Source organism: Metopolophium dirhodum, chromosome 1, assembly GCF_019925205.1.
Source record: "Metopolophium dirhodum isolate CAU chromosome 1, ASM1992520v1, whole genome shotgun sequence".
NCBI classification, from domain to species: domain Eukaryota; kingdom Metazoa; phylum Arthropoda; class Insecta; order Hemiptera; family Aphididae; genus Metopolophium; species Metopolophium dirhodum.
This window is the reverse complement of record NC_083560.1, coordinates 93,622,504-93,641,257: the sequence shown is the minus strand read 5'-3', so window position 1 is coordinate 93,641,257 and position 18,754 is coordinate 93,622,504. Positions and strand designations below refer to the sequence as shown.

Genomic DNA, 18,754 nt, shown 5'->3' with positions numbered 1-18,754 from the left:
ATTATAGTGATGAATCCAAATTTAAAAAATACTATATCTACTGGAATGAAATCTGACAATTTTTTAAACAACTTAAAATCAATAATTAGTAACATATTAACTTCAGATGAAACAATTGATATTACAGAAACTACTTTCCAAGTTCAATTGGTAAAAATACCAAGAGGTTCAAATCGAACTAAAATAATAAATTTATCAGAAAATATAAAAACAAAAAATAGTATTATTCAGATTAATAACGATGATAATTTATGTTGCCCGAGAGCTATTGTTGTTGCATTATCTACTCAAACAAATAACATTTTAGGACATGAATTAGATTCCAATAAAATTAAACAATTGAAGATAGGTAGAAAAATTCAAAAAGATTTAGCTTTAGAATTATGTAATATGTTAACGGAATATAACGAAGAAGGTTTTACATTGAATGACATTAAGAATGTGGAACTTGCACTAGATATACAAATAAATGTTATTTGTGCTGAAAATTTAAATACTTTAATTTATAAGGGCGATGATAAAGAAACTAAAATTTATTTGTATAAAAATGGTAATCATTTTGATGTTATTAAATCGGCTAAAGGCTTCTATGGATCATCTTATTATTGTGAAAAATGTGATAAACCATATCAAAATAAAAATAAACATAAATGTTTAAAAAAAAATAAAAATAAAGATAAAAATGTATGTAAATTGTGTACAGATTTTGGTACGAGATTTGAGCATTTAAGTAGTACAAAAAATCGAATATACTGTGAAAAATGTAATAGATATTGTTTTAATCAAGAATGTTTAGATAATCATAATTATATATGTAATTATGTATACAAATGTATTGATTGTAATAGAATAGTGTTAAGAGATACGGATCATAAATATTGTGGTTATAGTAAATGTAGAAATTGTAAAGAATACGTGAAAATAAATGAACATCAATGTTATATGCAATCTAGAATAACAAAGGGAGGTAAATGTTTGGTAGGATGTACAAAATGTGGAGGTACAAATAAACCATATCAATGTACTTTTACAGAAAAATATTTGTTTTTTGATTATGAAGCTCAACAAGAAACAGGAATCCATATCGCAAATAAAATAATTGCTCATGATTTTTTTGGAAATAAAATTATGTTTGATACAAATGAAGAATTTTGTAAACATGTAATATCCGAGGAATATAAGGGTTATACATTTATAGCACATTACGCAAAAGGATACGATTCACAATTTATATTAAAATACTTGGTTGATAACACTCTAAAACCTTTCACGATTTATAATGGTACAAAATTAATGTTATTAGAAATTAAATATTTAAGTATAAGAATAATAGATAGTTCTAATTTTATTCAAGGTCCGCTCAGTAGTTTTCCAAAAACATTTGGTCTCAACGAACTGAAAAAAGGTTACTTTCCGCATTTCTTTAATACAGTAGAAAATCAAAATTATATTGGTATATTACCCGATAAAAAATATTATGGATTCGAAACAATGAAAACAGAGAATAAAATAGAATTTGAAAAATGGTATGATGAAAAAATAAATGAAAATTATATATTTAATTTTAAAGTTAGAGGCTTACTGTGATTCAGATGTAGATATTTTACGAAGAGGATGTTTAGAATTAAGAAATCAATTTTTGGATATAGCTAACATCGATCCTTTTTGCTATACAACTATAGCAGGTGTTTGTATGGCTATCTATAAGTCAAAATATTTAATATCTGATACTATAGCTGTTTTAGATAAAGAAAAAAATGAAAATTATTCAAAACAATCGATAACGTGGTTACAACATTTTAATAATAAAAATATTTCACATGCATTAAATGGAGGTGAAAAAATAATAGCAGGAGCTAAAGTAGATGGATTTGATAATAAATCAAAAACAGTTTATCAATATAACGGTTGTTTTTGGCATGGTTGTACTAAATGTTATAAAGATAGAGAAACTATAAATAATATAAATCATGAAACAATGGAGGATTTGTATCAAAAAACAATTGACAGAAGTACAACAATAAAAAATGCAGGTTATAATCTTGTTGAGCAATGGGAATGTGATTGGATAAATAGTACTACATACAAAAAAATGAAAAAAGCTGATATAGCGGACCCTATTAATCCGAGAGATGCTTTCTTTGGAGGTAGAACAAACGCAACAAAATTAAGAGTAAAAAAATACAAAAATGCGTTATATTGACGTATGTAGTTTATATCCAACTGTAAATTATTATGATCATTATCCTGTTGGACATCCAGAAAAAATATTTAAACCAAAAGTATATGATAAAAAATGGTTTGGACTAATTAAATGTAAAATTTTACCTCCAAGAAATCTTTATCACCCTGTACTTCCAGTTAAAATTAAAATGGAAAAAAAGTGAAAAGTTATTATTTCCTTTGTGTTATAAATGTGCTGTAGATCAAAAACCAAGTTGTAATCATTCTAAAAACGAAAGACAATTTACAGGAACATGGACAACAGATGAAGTTAATAAAGCTTTGGAAAAAAGGTTATATTATAACAAAAATTTATGAGGTGTGGCATTTTAAGGAGAAATCAACAGATTTATTTAAAGATTATGTTGATAATTTTATGAAAATTAAATTAGAAAGTTCAAAACATAATTACAGTTCTGATGAAGAGTATATAAAACCCAATTTTCGATAAAATGGGTATTTTATTAGATAAATATAAAATACGTGATAATCCAGGTAGACGAGCTGTAGCAAAAACTGTGTTTAAATAGTTTATGGGGAAAATTTGGACAACGACAAAAAATGAAAAAAAACTGAGTTTGTTACAGACCCACAACAATTCTATAAAATATTATTAGATGATAGATTAGAAAATATAAATATAAAATTATTAAACGATAATATGATACAAATGTGTTATAATTATAAAGATTACTATGTTGAGAATTTTCATAATACAAATATATTAATAGCTTTATTTACAACATCTAGTGCAAGATTAAGATTATACGAAATGTTAGATAAATTAGGTAGAGCTGTAGCTTATTTTGATACCGATTCTATTTTCTATAAAATAACGGTGTTAACGGTGATAACGGTGTTAATAAAATTAAAACAGGAACAATGTTGGGAGAATGGACTGATGAATTAGGTGAAAATGTACATATAACAGATTGGGCATCTACAGGTCCTAAAAGTTATTATTATAAAACAAACGATAATAAATATAAAACGGTTATAAAAGGATTTACTTTGAATTATCAATATTTGTTAAAACTTAACGGTGAATCAATGATAAAATTAATTGAACAAAAAAATAAAGATAATATAGAACTAGAATATAATCAAATAACACGTGATACACTTACTAAAAATATAGTTAATAAAAAAGTTACAAAAAAATTCTCGTTTGGTTATGATAAAAGAATAATATTACCAGATTATGATACAATACCATACGGTTACAATTAAACGAAATTGTTTAAGGATCAGAAAAATCTAAATGCAATAATAATTAAAATATTTTTCTCAAAACTTATTTTATTAATAATTAAAAATCTAAATGCAATATTTCCCCAAAAATATTTTTTCTCAAAACTTATGATATTAATAATTAAAATCTAAATGTAATAATAATTAAAAATATTTTTTCTCAAAACTGCCGGATTCTGCTTAAGTTTGGAATAGCTGAAAAATAAACTTAATATACAATTAGTAAAGTGTGTGTATTATAATATATTCTATTGTATACGAAAAGAAAGTCCATGTGTCGCTCAATACTATTATATATTCTCAATTAATTTATATATTAATTAATAATATTCTCAAAAAGACACTTAATTAAAAAAAATTGTAAAATTTAGGGAATCGGAAACCATTCTTAGATACCACATAATATATTCTTTTGAAATTATTAAAATTTCTTTTAACTTGTTGGTTTTAGATAATGAATTTAAACTAGTTCTACCCGATAGACTTTCTAAATTAACAAAAAAAGATGTTCAAGATCTTAATTTGGATAACAATTACTTTTTTATTTATAACGGGATGGAAATATTGACGAATGGTCATAAAAAAACATTTGATTACATTTGAAAAATTATTGTAATTTAATTTAATAATGTTAACTTAATTTTAACGATCATAAAATTATTTTTAGAACAATCCTATAATTTCTTTTTTTCTTTTTTCTTCTAAGTGTTATTATCTGCAATATTAATTTCAAGATATGTTTTTCTTGAAAATATAATTATATAATTAATATATTCAATACATAATATTTTCGAATATCCACATTCCGTATGTATAATAATCATAACAACGTTTACTCCTTAACATATACAGATACTCGTTTATAGAGTAGATATATTGAGTAACACTCCAGCACGCCTTTATCTTTTCCGTTTTATAGGAAAGTGGCAATAATTCGAAATCGTTATTAGTTATATTATATACCAGCACGTCTTATATTTTCGTTTATAGAATAAAGACAATAATTCAGGTTAATTACACTAACAAAATGTAGACATTCGAAAATTGAGTTTGTATTTAAAAAATTTGATAATAGGTACATAGATTATCATCCATGGGATCGTATTTTAGAATACGATTGCTCAAAAAATTATTTTATATTATTTTCAAGACCCAATATACCAATACAAATATATATGTTTTTAACAAATATATTTATATATTTTTGCGTAGATTATATGTTATATTACGAATATATACATTATAGTAATAATATTTAAAATAAATGTATGTAGAAATAATATGTAGGTCAACAAATATTTTATTATAATTATCTATGTGGTATTTTTACTTATATGAGGAAAACCGTAGATAACGTATGACGTCTATCGAATATTCTAGAACAATTTTATTAGTTATTAAATACGATCGACGAGCATAATTAATTCACACTCGCCGGCTGAACTGAAAAGTTGTTGGTCGCATCGCTGGCACTCTCCCTGAAATTTGTCATGCAATAGCGAATTGACGCTAAATCATGACAGACGTAGGGGGGAAGGAGTGTTACATCAAACGACCAACGGACTAATTTGATTATTTTGTTGTAATAAGTTCCGAACGAAAAAAAATGCTTAAGTATAATTTCCAATCCCAAAATTTAACAAAAAACGTAACGTCAACGCAAAAGTAACAACGTAAACATGAAACGTAACGTCAACGTAACGTCAACGTAAACGTAAAAACGTAAAAACATAGAAACATAAAAACGTAAAAACGTAAAAAACGTAAAAACATAAAAAACGTAAAAACGTAAAAACGTAAAAAAACATAAAAACGTAAAAACGACTCGTTAACGTTAACGTTCAGTGTTAAATTTAGTATTATTATTATTATTATTATTATATTAATTTAACAATATACGATGATACATATAATGACATTACATTAACGGAAGCGAATAACGCGATAATGTTTTTGCTATAATATTATTCTGAATCGACACCGTTAGCCACAAGAATATTGTTGGAGATATTTCCGGAACGATAACGTTAGATATTTAAAGAGTGTGTGTGACCGTGATGTACAAATAATATAATTGTAAAAAAATATTGATAAAATTTAAAATTAAAATTAAAGTAGGTCAATAAATGTTCGTAATACTCATAGTACAATAATATATTGAGCAACACGTGAACAAATATTCTAGTAACATGTAAATACTTCAAAATATTGTAATATTAAATAATCCAAATCGTAAAATTCTTTTTTCAATCTGTGATCTAAAAGCTCTTGCATGGACGCAACATTTTTTAAATTAATTTTGTTAGTTATATAATTTTGTAAATTTTGAAGTTGGTTTAAGTTATAGGAATCCCCCCAAATAGTTATCGCATATTGTAAATGAGATTGGACTAAGGCAGAGTATACAGATTTTTTAAAACTTGATTCTATTGCAACATTAAAAACTGGTAATGATTTATTAATTTTGGAAATTATTTTTTCTAATTGAAATTTCCAAGTAAGTTCACGATCAATTATAACACCTAAATATTTATATTCCTCAACAATTTCGAGATTCTGACAATTACAAATATTTGGAATATTAAAAGTATTTTTACAATGGTAATTATGAATTGTTAAATTGTTGTTTTTGTCTATTTTTTCCGAAAAATCTATAAATTGCGTTTTAGAGATATTTAGAGATAATTTATTTTCCATTAACCAGTTTTTAATTTTTAGAAGATCGTTATTTGTTTTTCGATATAGATCTTTCGGGTTATCTGCATCTACCACTAAGGCAGTATCGTCCGCGAAAAGCACTAAGTTTCCGTTTAATTTAATATTTGTTAAACTGTTAATATAAATAATAAATAATAAAGGTCCAAGACAAGTTCCTTGAGGAACTCCACAAGTAATTAATTTTTTAACAGATTTTTTTTTACCTAATTTTGTGCAACATGTTCGATTTTCCAAATAAGACTTAAGTAATTTGTATGCAACTCCCCTTATGCCTATATTTTCCAATTTTAATAACAATAAGTTATGATCAACAGTATCAAAAGCTTTTTTTAGATCTAGAAAACAACAAGCTTATATTTTTTATCTGTTTTTATATGTGAAATTAATATAGTTATTGCGTCTTCAGTGCTTCTTCTTTCCCGAAAGCCAAATTGTGAACTAGACAGTAAATTATTTTTATTTAAGAAATTAGTTATTCTAGTATAGATGCATTTTTCAAAAATTTTTGCAATATTAGATATTAAAGAGATTGGTCGATAATTATTGGGATCTAATTTGCATCCAATATTTTTATATATAGAAACAATATCAGCGTGTTTAAATTCACTCGGAAAATAATTTTTTTCTACAAATGAATTAAACATACACGATAAAGGTTTAGAGATTATAGAATGTTTGGATTTTAATAATTCTACACTAATTTTATCGGCACCTGGAGCTATATTATTTTTAAGAGAAAAAATGTTTGATATTATTTCATCTGGACTAATTGGCTCGAAAAAAATAGAATTTAAAGAATAATTGCATTTAGTTTTTAATTTGGCTTCCACAGAAGGTATTTTAGAAGCAAGTTTAGGACCTATATTTACATAATGATTATTTAATTTATTACAATCAATGTCGATAACAGTTTTCTTCTTATTAATTTTTAAATAATTGCAGAGTAATTCCCATTGTATTTTAGGATTTTTTTTGTGAATAATATTAATTTGTTTTATAAAGTGATTTTCACGTAAAATTTTGATATAATGCCTAATTTTTGATTTGTAAAACAATCCTAGAGATTGTTTTTTTCTAATTAATTTATTACGTATTTTTATAGAAGCAATAATTCCTTTTGTAATCCAAGGATTACAAACTGTTTTCGACAAAGTTGTTTTAATAAAATTATAATTATTTTGGTTATTAAAATATTTCGATAAAAATATATTTACATACTTACTATAATCCTGCGATGGATTTCCATCCGTGGTTACAGCAAGTCCGTTGGTCGTTTGATGTAACACTCCTTCCCCCCTACGTCTGTCATGATTTAGCGTCAATTCGCTATTGCATGACAAATTTCAGGGAGAGTGCCAGCGATGCGACCAACAACTTTTCAGTTCAGCCGGCGAGTGTGAATTAATTATGCTCGTCGATCGTATTTAATAACTAATAAAATTGTTCTAGAATATTCGATAGACGTCATACGTTATCTACGGTTTTCCTCATATAAGTAAAAATACCACATAGATAATTATAATAAAATATTTGTTGACCTACATATTATTTCTACATACATTTATTTTAAATATTATTACTATAATGTATATATTCGTAATATAACATATAATCTACGCAAAAATATATAAATATATTTGTTAAAAACATATATATTTGTATTGGTATATTGGGTCTTGAAAATAATATAAAATAATTTTTTGAGCAATCGTATTCTAAAATACGATCCCATGGATGATAATCTATGTACCTATTATCAAATTTTTTAAATACAAACTCAATTTTCGAATGTCTACATTTTGTTAGTGTAATTAACCTGAATTATTGTCTTTATTCTATAAACGAAAATATAAGACGTGCTGGTATATAATATAACTAATAACGATTTCGAATTATTGCCACTTTCCTATAAAACGGAAAAGATAAAGGCGTGCTGGAGTGTTACTCAATATATCTACTCTATAAACGAGTATCTGTATATGTTAAGGAGTAAACGTTGTTATGATTATTATACATACGGAATGTGGATATTCGAAAATATTATGTATTGAATATATTAATTATATAATTATATTTTCAAGAAAAACATATCTTGAAATTAATATTGCAGATAATAACACTTAGAAGAAAAAAGAAAAAAAGAAATTATAGGATTGTTCTAAAAATAATTTTATGATCGTTAAAATTAAGTTAACATTATTAAATTAAATTACAATAATTTTTCAAATGTAATCAAATGTTTTTTATGACCATTCGTCAATATTTCCATCCCGTTATAAATAAAAAAGTAATTGTTATCCAAATTAAGATCTTGAACATCTTTTTTTGTTAATTTAGAAAGTCTATCGGGTAGAACTAGTTTAAATTCATTATCTAAAACAACAAGTTAAAAGAAATTTTAATAATTTCAAAAGAATATATTATGTGGTATCTAAGAATGGTTTCCGATTCCCTAAATTTTACAATTTTTTTAATTAAGTGTCTTTTTGAGAATATTATTAATTAATATATAAATTAATTGAGAATATATAATAGTATTGAGCGACACATGGACTTTCTTTTCGTATACAATAGAATATATTATAATACACACACTTTACTAATTGTATATTAAGTTTATTTTTCAGCTATTCCAAACTTAAGCAGAATCCGGCAGTTTTGAGAAAAAATATTTTTAATTATTATTACATTTAGATTTTAATTATTAATATCATAAGTTTTGAGAAAAAATATTTTTGGGGAAATATTGCATTTAGATTTTTAATTATTAATAAAATAAGTTTTGAGAAAAATATTTTAATTATTATTGCATTTAGATTTTTCTGATCCTTAAACAATTTCGTTTAATTGTAACCGTATGGTATTGTATCATAATCTGGTAATATTATTCTTTTATCATAACCAAACGAGAATTTTTTTGTAACTTTTTTATTAACTATATTTTTAGTAAGTGTATCACGTGTTATTTGATTATATTCTAGTTCTATATTATCTTTATTTTTTTGTTCAATTAATTTTATCATTGATTCACCGTTAAGTTTTAACAAATTTTGATAATTCAAAGTAAATCCTTTTATAACCGTTTTATATTTATTATCGTTTGTTTTATAATAATAACTTTTAGGACCTGTAGATGCCCAATCTGTTATATGTACATTTTCACCTAATTCATCAGTCCATTCTCCCAACATTGTTCCTGTTTTAATTTTATTAACACCGTTATCTATATAGAAAATAGAATCGGTATCAAAATAAGCTACAGCTCTACCTAATTTATCTAACATTTCGTATAATCTTAATCTTGCACTAGATGTTGTAAATAAAGCTATTAATATATTTGTATTATGAAAATTCTCAACATAGTAATCTTTATAATTATAACACATTTGTATCATATTATCGTTTAATAATTTTATATTTATATTTTCTAATCTATCATCTAATAATATTTTATAGAATTGTTGTGGGTCTGTAACAAACTCAGTTTTTTTCATTTTTTGTCGTTGTCCAAATTTTCCCCATAAACTATTTAAACACAGTTTTGCTACAGCTCGTCTACCTGGATTATCACGTATTTTATATTTATCTAATAAAATACCCATTTTATCGAAAATTGGTTTTATATACTCTTCATCAGAACTGTAATTATGTTTTGAACTTTCTAATTTAATTTTCATAAAATTATCAACATAATCTTTAAATAAATCTGTTGATTTCTCCTTAAAATGCCACACCTCATAAATTTTTGTTATAATATAACCTTTTTCCAAAGCTTTATTAACTTCATCTGTTGTCCATGTTCCTGTAAATTGTCTTTCGTTTTTAGAATGATTACAACTTGGTTTTTGATCTACAGCACATTTATAACACAAAGGAAATAATAACTTTTCACTTTTTTCCATTTTAATTTTAACTGGAAGTACAGGGTGATAAAGATTTCTTGGAGGTAAAATTTTACATTTAATTAGTCCAAACCATTTTTTATCATATACTTTTGGTTTAAATATTTTTTCTGGATGTCCAACAGGATAATGATCATAATAATTTACAGTTGGATATAAACTACATACGTCAATATAACGCATTTTTGTATTTTTTACTCTTAATTTTGTTGCGTTTGTTCTACCTCCAAAGAAAGCATCTCTCGGATTAATAGGGTCAGCTATATCAGCTTTTTTCATTTTTTTGTATGTAGTACTATTTATCCAATCACATTCCCATTGCTCAACAAGATTATAACCTGCATTTTTTATTGTTGTACTTCTGTCAATTGTTTTTTGATACAAATCCTCCATTGTTTCATGATTTATATTATTTATAGTTTCTCTATCTTTATAACATTTAGTACAACCATGCCAAAAACAACCGTTATATTGATAAACTGTTTTTGATTTATTATCAAATCCATCTACTTTAGCTCCTGCTATTATTTTTTCACCTCCATTTAATGCATGTGAAATATTTTTATTATTAAAATGTTGTAACCACGTTATCGATTGTTTTGAATAATTTTCATTTTTTTCTTTATCTAAAACAGCTATAGTATCAGATATTAAATATTTTGACTTATAGATAGCCATACAAACACCTGCTATAGTTGTATAGCAAAAAGGATCGATGTTAGCTATATCCAAAAATTGATTTCTTAATTCTAAACATCCTCTTCGTAAAATATCTACATCTGAATCACAGTAAGCCTCTAGTTCCTCTTTAAAATTAAATATATAATTTTCATTTATTTTTTCATCATACCATTTTTCAAATTCTATTTTATTCTCTGTTTTCATTGTTTCGAATCCATAATATTTTTTATCGGGTAATATACCAATATAATTTTGATTTTCTACTGTATTAAAGAAATGCGGAAAGTAACCTTTTTTCAGTTCGTTGAGACCAAATGTTTTTGGAAAACTACTGAGCGGACCTTGAATAAAATTAGAACTATCTATTATTCTTATACTTAAATATTTAATTTCTAATAACATTAATTTTGTACCATTATAAATCGTGAAAGGTTTTAGAGTGTTATCAACCAAGTATTTTAATATAAATTGTGAATCGTATCCTTTTGCGTAATGTGCTATAAATGTATAACCCTTATATTCCTCGGATATTACATGTTTACAAAATTCTTCATTTGTATCAAACATAATTTTATTTCCAAAAAAATCATGAGCAATTATTTTATTTGCGATATGGATTCCTGTTTCTTGTTGAGCTTCATAATCAAAAAACAAATATTTTTCTGTAAAAGTACATTGATATGGTTTATTTGTACCTCCACATTTTGTACATCCTACCAAACATTTACCTCCCTTTGTTATTCTAGATTGCATATAACATTGATGTTCATTTATTTTCACGTATTCTTTACAATTTCTACATTTACTATAACCACAATATTTATGATCCGTATCTCTTAACACTATTCTATTACAATCAATACATTTGTATACATAATTACATATATAATTATGATTATCTAAACATTCTTGATTAAAACAATATCTATTACATTTTTCACAGTATATTCGATTTTTTGTACTACTTAAATGCTCAAATCTCGTACCAAAATCTGTACACAATTTACATACATTTTTATCTTTATTTTTATTTTTTTTTAAACATTTATGTTTATTTTTATTTTGATATGGTTTATCACATTTTTCACAATAATAAGATGATCCATAGAAGCCTTTAGCCGATTTAATAACATCAAAATGATTACCATTTTTATACAAATAAATTTTAGTTTCTTTATCATCGCCCTTATAAATTAAAGTATTTAAATTTTCAGCACAAATAACATTTATTTGTATATCTAGTGCAAGTTCCACATTCTTAATGTCATTCAATGTAAAACCTTCTTCGTTATATTCCGTTAACATATTACATAATTCTAAAGCTAAATCTTTTTGAATTTTTCTACCTATCTTCAATTGTTTAATTTTATTGGAATCTAATTCATGTCCTAAAATGTTATTTGTTTGAGTAGATAATGCAACAACAATAGCTCTCGGGCAACATAAATTATCATCGTTATTAATCTGAATAATACTATTTTTTGTTTTTATATTTTCTGATAAATTTATTATTTTAGTTCGATTTGAACCTCTTGGTATTTTTACCAATTGAACTTGGAAAGTAGTTTCTGTAATATCAATTGTTTCATCTGAAGTTAATATGTTACTAATTATTGATTTTAAGTTGTTTAAAAAATTGTCAGATTTCATTCCAGTAGATATAGTATTTTTTAAATTTGGATTCATCACTATAATATTTATTAGATCACCTTTTTCGTAATTTGAATTTTTTTTAACAAGTTTTAACATAGAATCTAGAGCTTTGTGAGTATAATCAATTTTGTATTTAGTATTACTTAGTTTTAGATCTTTTATTAATGCTTCTTTAAAACGAATTTTATAATCAGCTTCATGTATCTTAAATTTCTTTTGAACTTTTTTATTCAATTGAATTACATCTATCAACTCATAAACCTCTGGTGTTTTTTCTAATGAACTATTAAAATAATTTTCTCCAGTGAAAAATGATTTTTCTAACTTCTGAAACGGATTGTTGTTTAATGAAGTGTTATCAGTCCTGAAGATTTCTCCATGAAAATTATGAAAAGATACTTGATTTCTATTATTTATTATATCAGAAATATTTAAATCACGAATATTCCTAATTCTTGATACAAGATCAATTTTTTTAAGGGTATAATATCCCTTAAGTTTAGCCTCTTTTGCTATTGACTTAAGCTCAGAAATGTTTAAATCACAAATTGTACGACCATTCCTAATTCTTGATATAAGATCAATTTTTTTAAGGGTATAATATCCCTTAAGTTTAGCCTCTTTTGCTATTGACTTTAGCTCAGAGACTTTCATATTTTCTAATGTGCTTATAGAATTTATTTGTTCCATAGTTTATTATAATTTTTATTTTATTTTTTTCTTTCTCAATTTCTTTTCAATACATTTTGCATTTCAATTTTTAATTATTAACAACATACGTTTTGTGAAAAATATTTTAATTATTATTGCATTTCATAAGTTGAGCGAAAAATATTTTTTAATACACTTTATTGCATTTCGATTTTTAATTATTAATATCATAAGTTTTGTCAAAAATATTTTAATTATTAATATCATAAGTTTTGTGAAAAATATTTTAATTATTATTACATTTCAGATTTTTGATACATTTTTTAATTATTATTGCATTTCAATTTACTGATCTTTTTATGATTAATATGATTTGTGATCTTTTTTTTGTTTAAAATTATTTTACTGATCTTTTTATGTTTAATGACATTTTGTGATCTTTTATTGATAAAATTATTTTACTGATCTTTTTATGTTTAAAATTATTTTACTGATCTTTTTATGTTTAATATCATTTTGTGATCTTTTATTGATTAATGACATTTTGTGATCTTTTATTGATAAAATTATTTTACTGATCTTTTTATGTTTAATATCATTTTGTGATCTTTTTATGTTTACAATTATTTTACTGATCTTTTTATGTTTAAAATTATTTTACTGATCTTTTTATGTTTAAAATTATTTTACTGATCTTTTTATGTTTAAAATTATTTTGTGATCTTTTATTGATAAAATATGAGGTGTACCAGAGTGCCCCTCTTACTACTGATTCATCTAATAATTGTAAAACATGCAATAACTGTTTACGATGTGCTTTCAATGTGTTATACAATATAGTTCAACAGTCTGGTTGTTTTAACAATATATATTATTAAATTTGTATTAACGTTGCCATGTACCCAGGTTACTTGTGAAAGAACCTTTTCCAAATTAAAAAATATTAAAACCAAACTAAGATCGACTATTTCCCAAGATACAATGGAAGCATTATTATTAATGAATATAGAAAGAAATGTTGAAATTGATAAGGAAAGTGTTATTGATTGTATTGCAATGAGTTCTAATGAACTTTCAAAACTTTTGTTAAATTGAATTGTAATTTATTTAAGTTTTTTAATTATTTACATTTAAATGTTTATTATCATATTATGTACATATGTATTGTTTCATATTTGTTTAAGTCAAACAAATTGTTATAAATAAAAGTATGTAAAATATTACACTTTTATCTAAAATGTTTATCATTATAATGTGTTTTTTTTTTATTCCATATAATTGTTATCTTATTAAATACAAAAATGGAGACGTAAAGAGCGGGCTAACAATTTATAGTCCAACCTTAGTAAGGCCGTAGGGGCCCTTTCATCAGATCGCAGACTGGGCCTTTTGTTGCCAGTCCGACCCTGCACACCGACCACTATCCTGAAATCACAACCTGCATCCACAGCACGGACTCATGGCACAGTGACAGAAGATCCAGAAAATCGGGTAATGGCGGTTCACCCCGCTCGCCCCTTAAATAGGTACTCCTCGACCACGTTTTCCTACGTTTAAAACTTTTAGTTAGCTCTAGTTTTATAGGAGACAAAGCATGTTATAACTTCTCTTGCGAAATTTCTGATCCTGAATTTTTTAAATATCAAGTAGTATTCATTTAACTTCTCATGATCGTCTTCGGTTGAGCAAAACAATTTGAACTAATACGCTCTCTTGAAGTTGACGATACGCTAGAATATTGTTTGTTTGTTTTCAATTGGTTATAATATTCTTGTTCAATATTTATTATATGTTTCTAAACAGTTGAATGGTAGATGAGCAGGTTTACTCCATTTATTTTGGTAAATCTGTTTACAAGCATTTGATGAAATGTACGACCATTGTTCATTGTTTAATTATTAATATCTATCATATTTAAATATTATTTATAGAGTCACTCTTGCTTGTATTGGTTAAGACGCCATAATTTTCTTTTAACATAATAAATTCAGCAATATCGCAACACTGTTTTAATGATTGACCAAGTTTTAATATTAATAAAGGAGATCCAAATTTATCGGCTTTTTTTATTATATTGAGCAATCTGTTAAGTACACTTTAACATGACATCGAAATATTTTGAAGACAAACAGTCAAGAAGTGCATGGATTTCACTAACCTCACCTCTTACAGTAATCAAAAAGAAAAGTCTTCATCAGAATCATACAACTTGCAACTTTGCTTCGTAGAATATTTAGTGTTAACTGAATTTTCTAGTAAAACCAATGCTTTCCTTTAAACATCAGTTCCTTCATACTTTGTGGAATAATATTTATCGAGAGTTCTTAATGCAGCACAAGTTTTAAATATCGATGGTACAGTTACAAAATCGCCAAGAAGCTCATTATTATCATTATCTGGCTCATTACTGGTCATGACATCTTTGATTATATCTTCATCCGTTGCAATTTCTGTTGTTGTGAGGTCGTCATCAATATGGATATAGTCCTTGTCGATATCATTAATCGCTGAGGATTCACTATCTGCTTGTTGCTGTGTAATGTCGGTGACTATGTCACAAAAACCGACATGCCGGAAACAATTAGTAATCGCTGTCAATTTTTTCATTATGACATACTCTGTACAGGATAAAAATGGCGTCTAAAACAGTTATTTGTTACTTTACTTGATAGTCTATACCTATCCTCTATCGTTATTAGTACCAACTGATTCCGGTAATGAGCCTTCAGGTTCCTTATGACACCCTGATCCATCATTGGTTGAAGTACAGCAGTAGTAACGTGGGGTAAAAAACGAGATTAATTAACTTCAACTGCAATGATGGGTGTGCCGGAAAGTTGTCCACTAACAATTTTTTTTTTCGTAATTTATCGTCCTATAAATTTAATGTTTTCTTAAAAATGTCTGAGGTAATCCAAAATTAGGTGTTATTTTCATAGAATACCTACTGAAAGTTATGTAACTCCTTTAAAACACCGAGGGCTTTCTGACTTTCCAATAATAAGAAGTTCTTTTTATCAGTTCCAGTCATGTTGGCCGCCACTAGAACTGTTATTCTTTCTTTTAATATTTTCCATCCGAACATTTTTTATCCTTGTAGTGAATAGTTTTATCAGGAGTTAATTTGAAAAGAATACCTGCTTCATTAGCATTATAAATGTCATCATCAGAATGAAAGATGGCTAAATGTTAACCAACCAATTAGAACAAATTTCAGTATTAACTACCGATGACTCACCTGAGATCTTGCCAAAATAATTATTGTATCGTTTTCAGAAGCGCTGAATCCAAGATGCAGAGAATTTGAAAATTTCTATCTTCATCGTTTTAAGCAAGTTGGTCAGTTTTTGTTTGCAAAATAAGACCAGCTATAGACAAGTTTAATACCCATTGTTGTTTGAATCATAATAAAACAGCTTCTTCAAGTTCTTTATGCTGTGCACGTAGATTCCTGGGTTTTGGTGCCTTTTGGCTACAACTGTGGACCTCACATTGGCGCTGTGCGCTAGTCGAAAGACGCAGAGGTTCACGGACGGCATGCCGGCCGCGCGTTGTCTATGGACCACGGGCACCGGGCGCACACCCATTCCCACCGAAGTCGGGAGAGATAGCGCCCGTACCGTTGGCTGGGGCGTTCACGGACCCTTCGCCATCCAGGTGGGATCGCAAGCTATCCTCATTGCTTCCCGTTTTTGGTCACGGGCAACCTCCGGTGCATATAGCCCTACTGGTAGGCTGGGTTGGAGCTGAGGAGGTTTCTCACTCGGCATCTTTCCCCTAGACCTAGCTTGGTCTTTTAACCACAAGGTTAGCTCCTGCTAACAGCCACTCCGAAACCAATCCGCCGTCGTCCGCACCCTGACCGAGGCCAGTGCGCGACCGCCGTGTGGGGGCACGGCGCCAATTGCTCAGAACCGCGGGGCCCCCCCACATCCCGAAGTACCGTTCTCGCCCTCTTTAGGAAGGCCCATCAATCGTGGGATGGTCGGACCGAGCTTCGTCGGCTGGGGCCTCAGCTGTGATCCTTCCGAGATTCAGGTCGTGTGCCACAGGCTCACGGTGGGCCTTTACCAGCAGCGTTCGCCGCCGGCGCGGTGGCCGCGACCCCCGAGTTAGAGGCTCGGTAGCCTTAGCCACGCCTCCCAGAGGCATCACCGAAGTGATCTTTTTATGTTTAAAATTATTTTACTGATCTTTTTATGTTTAAAATTATTTTGTGATCTTTTATTGATAAAATATGAGGTGTACCAGAGTGCCCCTCTTACTACTTGAATCAATTACAGATTCTTAGTCTTCATCTAAATCTATTTCATGTTCATAAATAGGAAATTTGGAGTCTTCAGTTAAGTGTGTGAAAGTAGCTTCAAATGTTTTAGTAATAGAATTAAACTGTAAAGCAAATTGTTGTAATTCATATGCAAGTGTGTTTTTATCAATAGATGTTAGAATTGAAAGTTCTAGTAATGCATTTGCAGGTACTTCATTTTTTATAGAATTAAAATTTTTAGGATCCAGGCAAACACAATCACTTAGTAATTTTGTATTACTTATAAACCGTTTATCCAAGCTGTTTATACAATTATCATGTATATAATTAAATGTTTCAATTTTAAACCTATCAATTAGTGACATATTTGGCCGTTCATCTGTTGCTTCTTCACCAGACATTTTTTTTTTTTGATACTCTACATACAGATTTTCTCTCATTAAAATCATTTTTTATAGTGAAATTACTACTATTTAATTCTAACTCTTTATTTATTTCTGTAATAAAATGTTTAACTTTAGAATAAAGATTAATGAATATACTATCAGCATTATCTCTTCTAGATCTAATTTCTTTATGCAAATTGTTAATCATATTAAAAACAGTTAGATAGTTTAATGACGGAGATTGAAGAAATTTAGAAATAGGTGAGCTAATACTAAATATGTCCAGATAAATTGCTGCAGTCATAATCACATCAAACTTAGACCAATTTTGTAATAGAGTACGAGCAGTGAATTTTGTTTTTGAATCAAATGTAGTGATTTAAAATTATTTCTAGCAAAAAATTTAAAAATAATAAAAACCTTCAATTTTTTATGTCAGTTTCATTAAATTTAATAATAGAGCTTAACGCTTTATCTTTGCTCCACCAACGTGTAGCACCAATTAAATTTAATCTCCTAAGTTTATCATTACTTGTATGAGTTTTTTTTGTTAACTCAGACCAAACTTTCATTCTTTTGTAGGAATCTAATAAAAATGTAGATGATTGTTGTACTAAACCGAATAAAAATTCTGCATTTACACAACATTCCGATGAATCGACCATAACTAAATTCAAAACATGACCTACACAATGTGTGTATACACATAATGGATTCTTGTTTTTTTAAATGTGATTGTAAACCATTGTATGTCCCTTTCATATTGGCTGCTCCATCGAATGAGTAACCTACAATTTTAGAAATATCTAAAGTTAATTTATGAAATTCACTTGAGATCAAATCATATAAGCCTTTTTCGCTGGAGTCATAAACTATTTTAAACTTTAAAAGTTTTTCATGAACTTCATTATTTAAAATATATCTAACACAGATAGCAAGCTGGTCTTAAACAGAAACATCTTGTGTAGAATCTACCATAATACTAAACAGTTTAGCTTGTTTTATATCATATATTAATTTAT

General features: G+C 27.0%; 1 protein-coding gene across 1 annotated transcript; it reads right to left on the bottom strand.

Annotated features, from left to right (window-relative positions):
- Positions 1 to 3,041: 3,041 nt before the first annotated feature.
- LOC132946147 (uncharacterized) lies at positions 3,042 to 11,342 on the bottom strand. Its single transcript, XM_061015993.1, has 4 exons — positions 11,018 to 11,342; positions 9,752 to 10,900; positions 9,320 to 9,517; positions 3,042 to 3,172 (listed from the first exon to the last, which is right to left on the bottom strand). Exons 1-4 carry the CDS (start codon positions 11,340 to 11,342, stop codon positions 3,042 to 3,044), a joined length of 1,803 nt encoding a protein of 600 aa, XP_060871976.1.
- Between the last annotated feature and the right edge of the window lie 7,412 nt (positions 11,343 to 18,754).

Coding starts and splice junctions, on each gene's coding strand:
- LOC132946147 (XM_061015993.1), bottom strand. CDS start 11,342: ATGTTTGATACAAATGAAGAATTTTGTAAACATGTAATATCCGAGGAA. Junction 9,518..9,751: donor TAAAATACGTGATAATCCAG/GTAGACGAGCTG, acceptor ATATATTAATAG/CTTTATTTACAACATCTAGT. Junction 3,173..9,319: donor AACAGATTGGGCATCTACAG/GTCCTAAAAGTT, acceptor AATAACTTTTAG/GACCTGTAGATGCCCAATCT.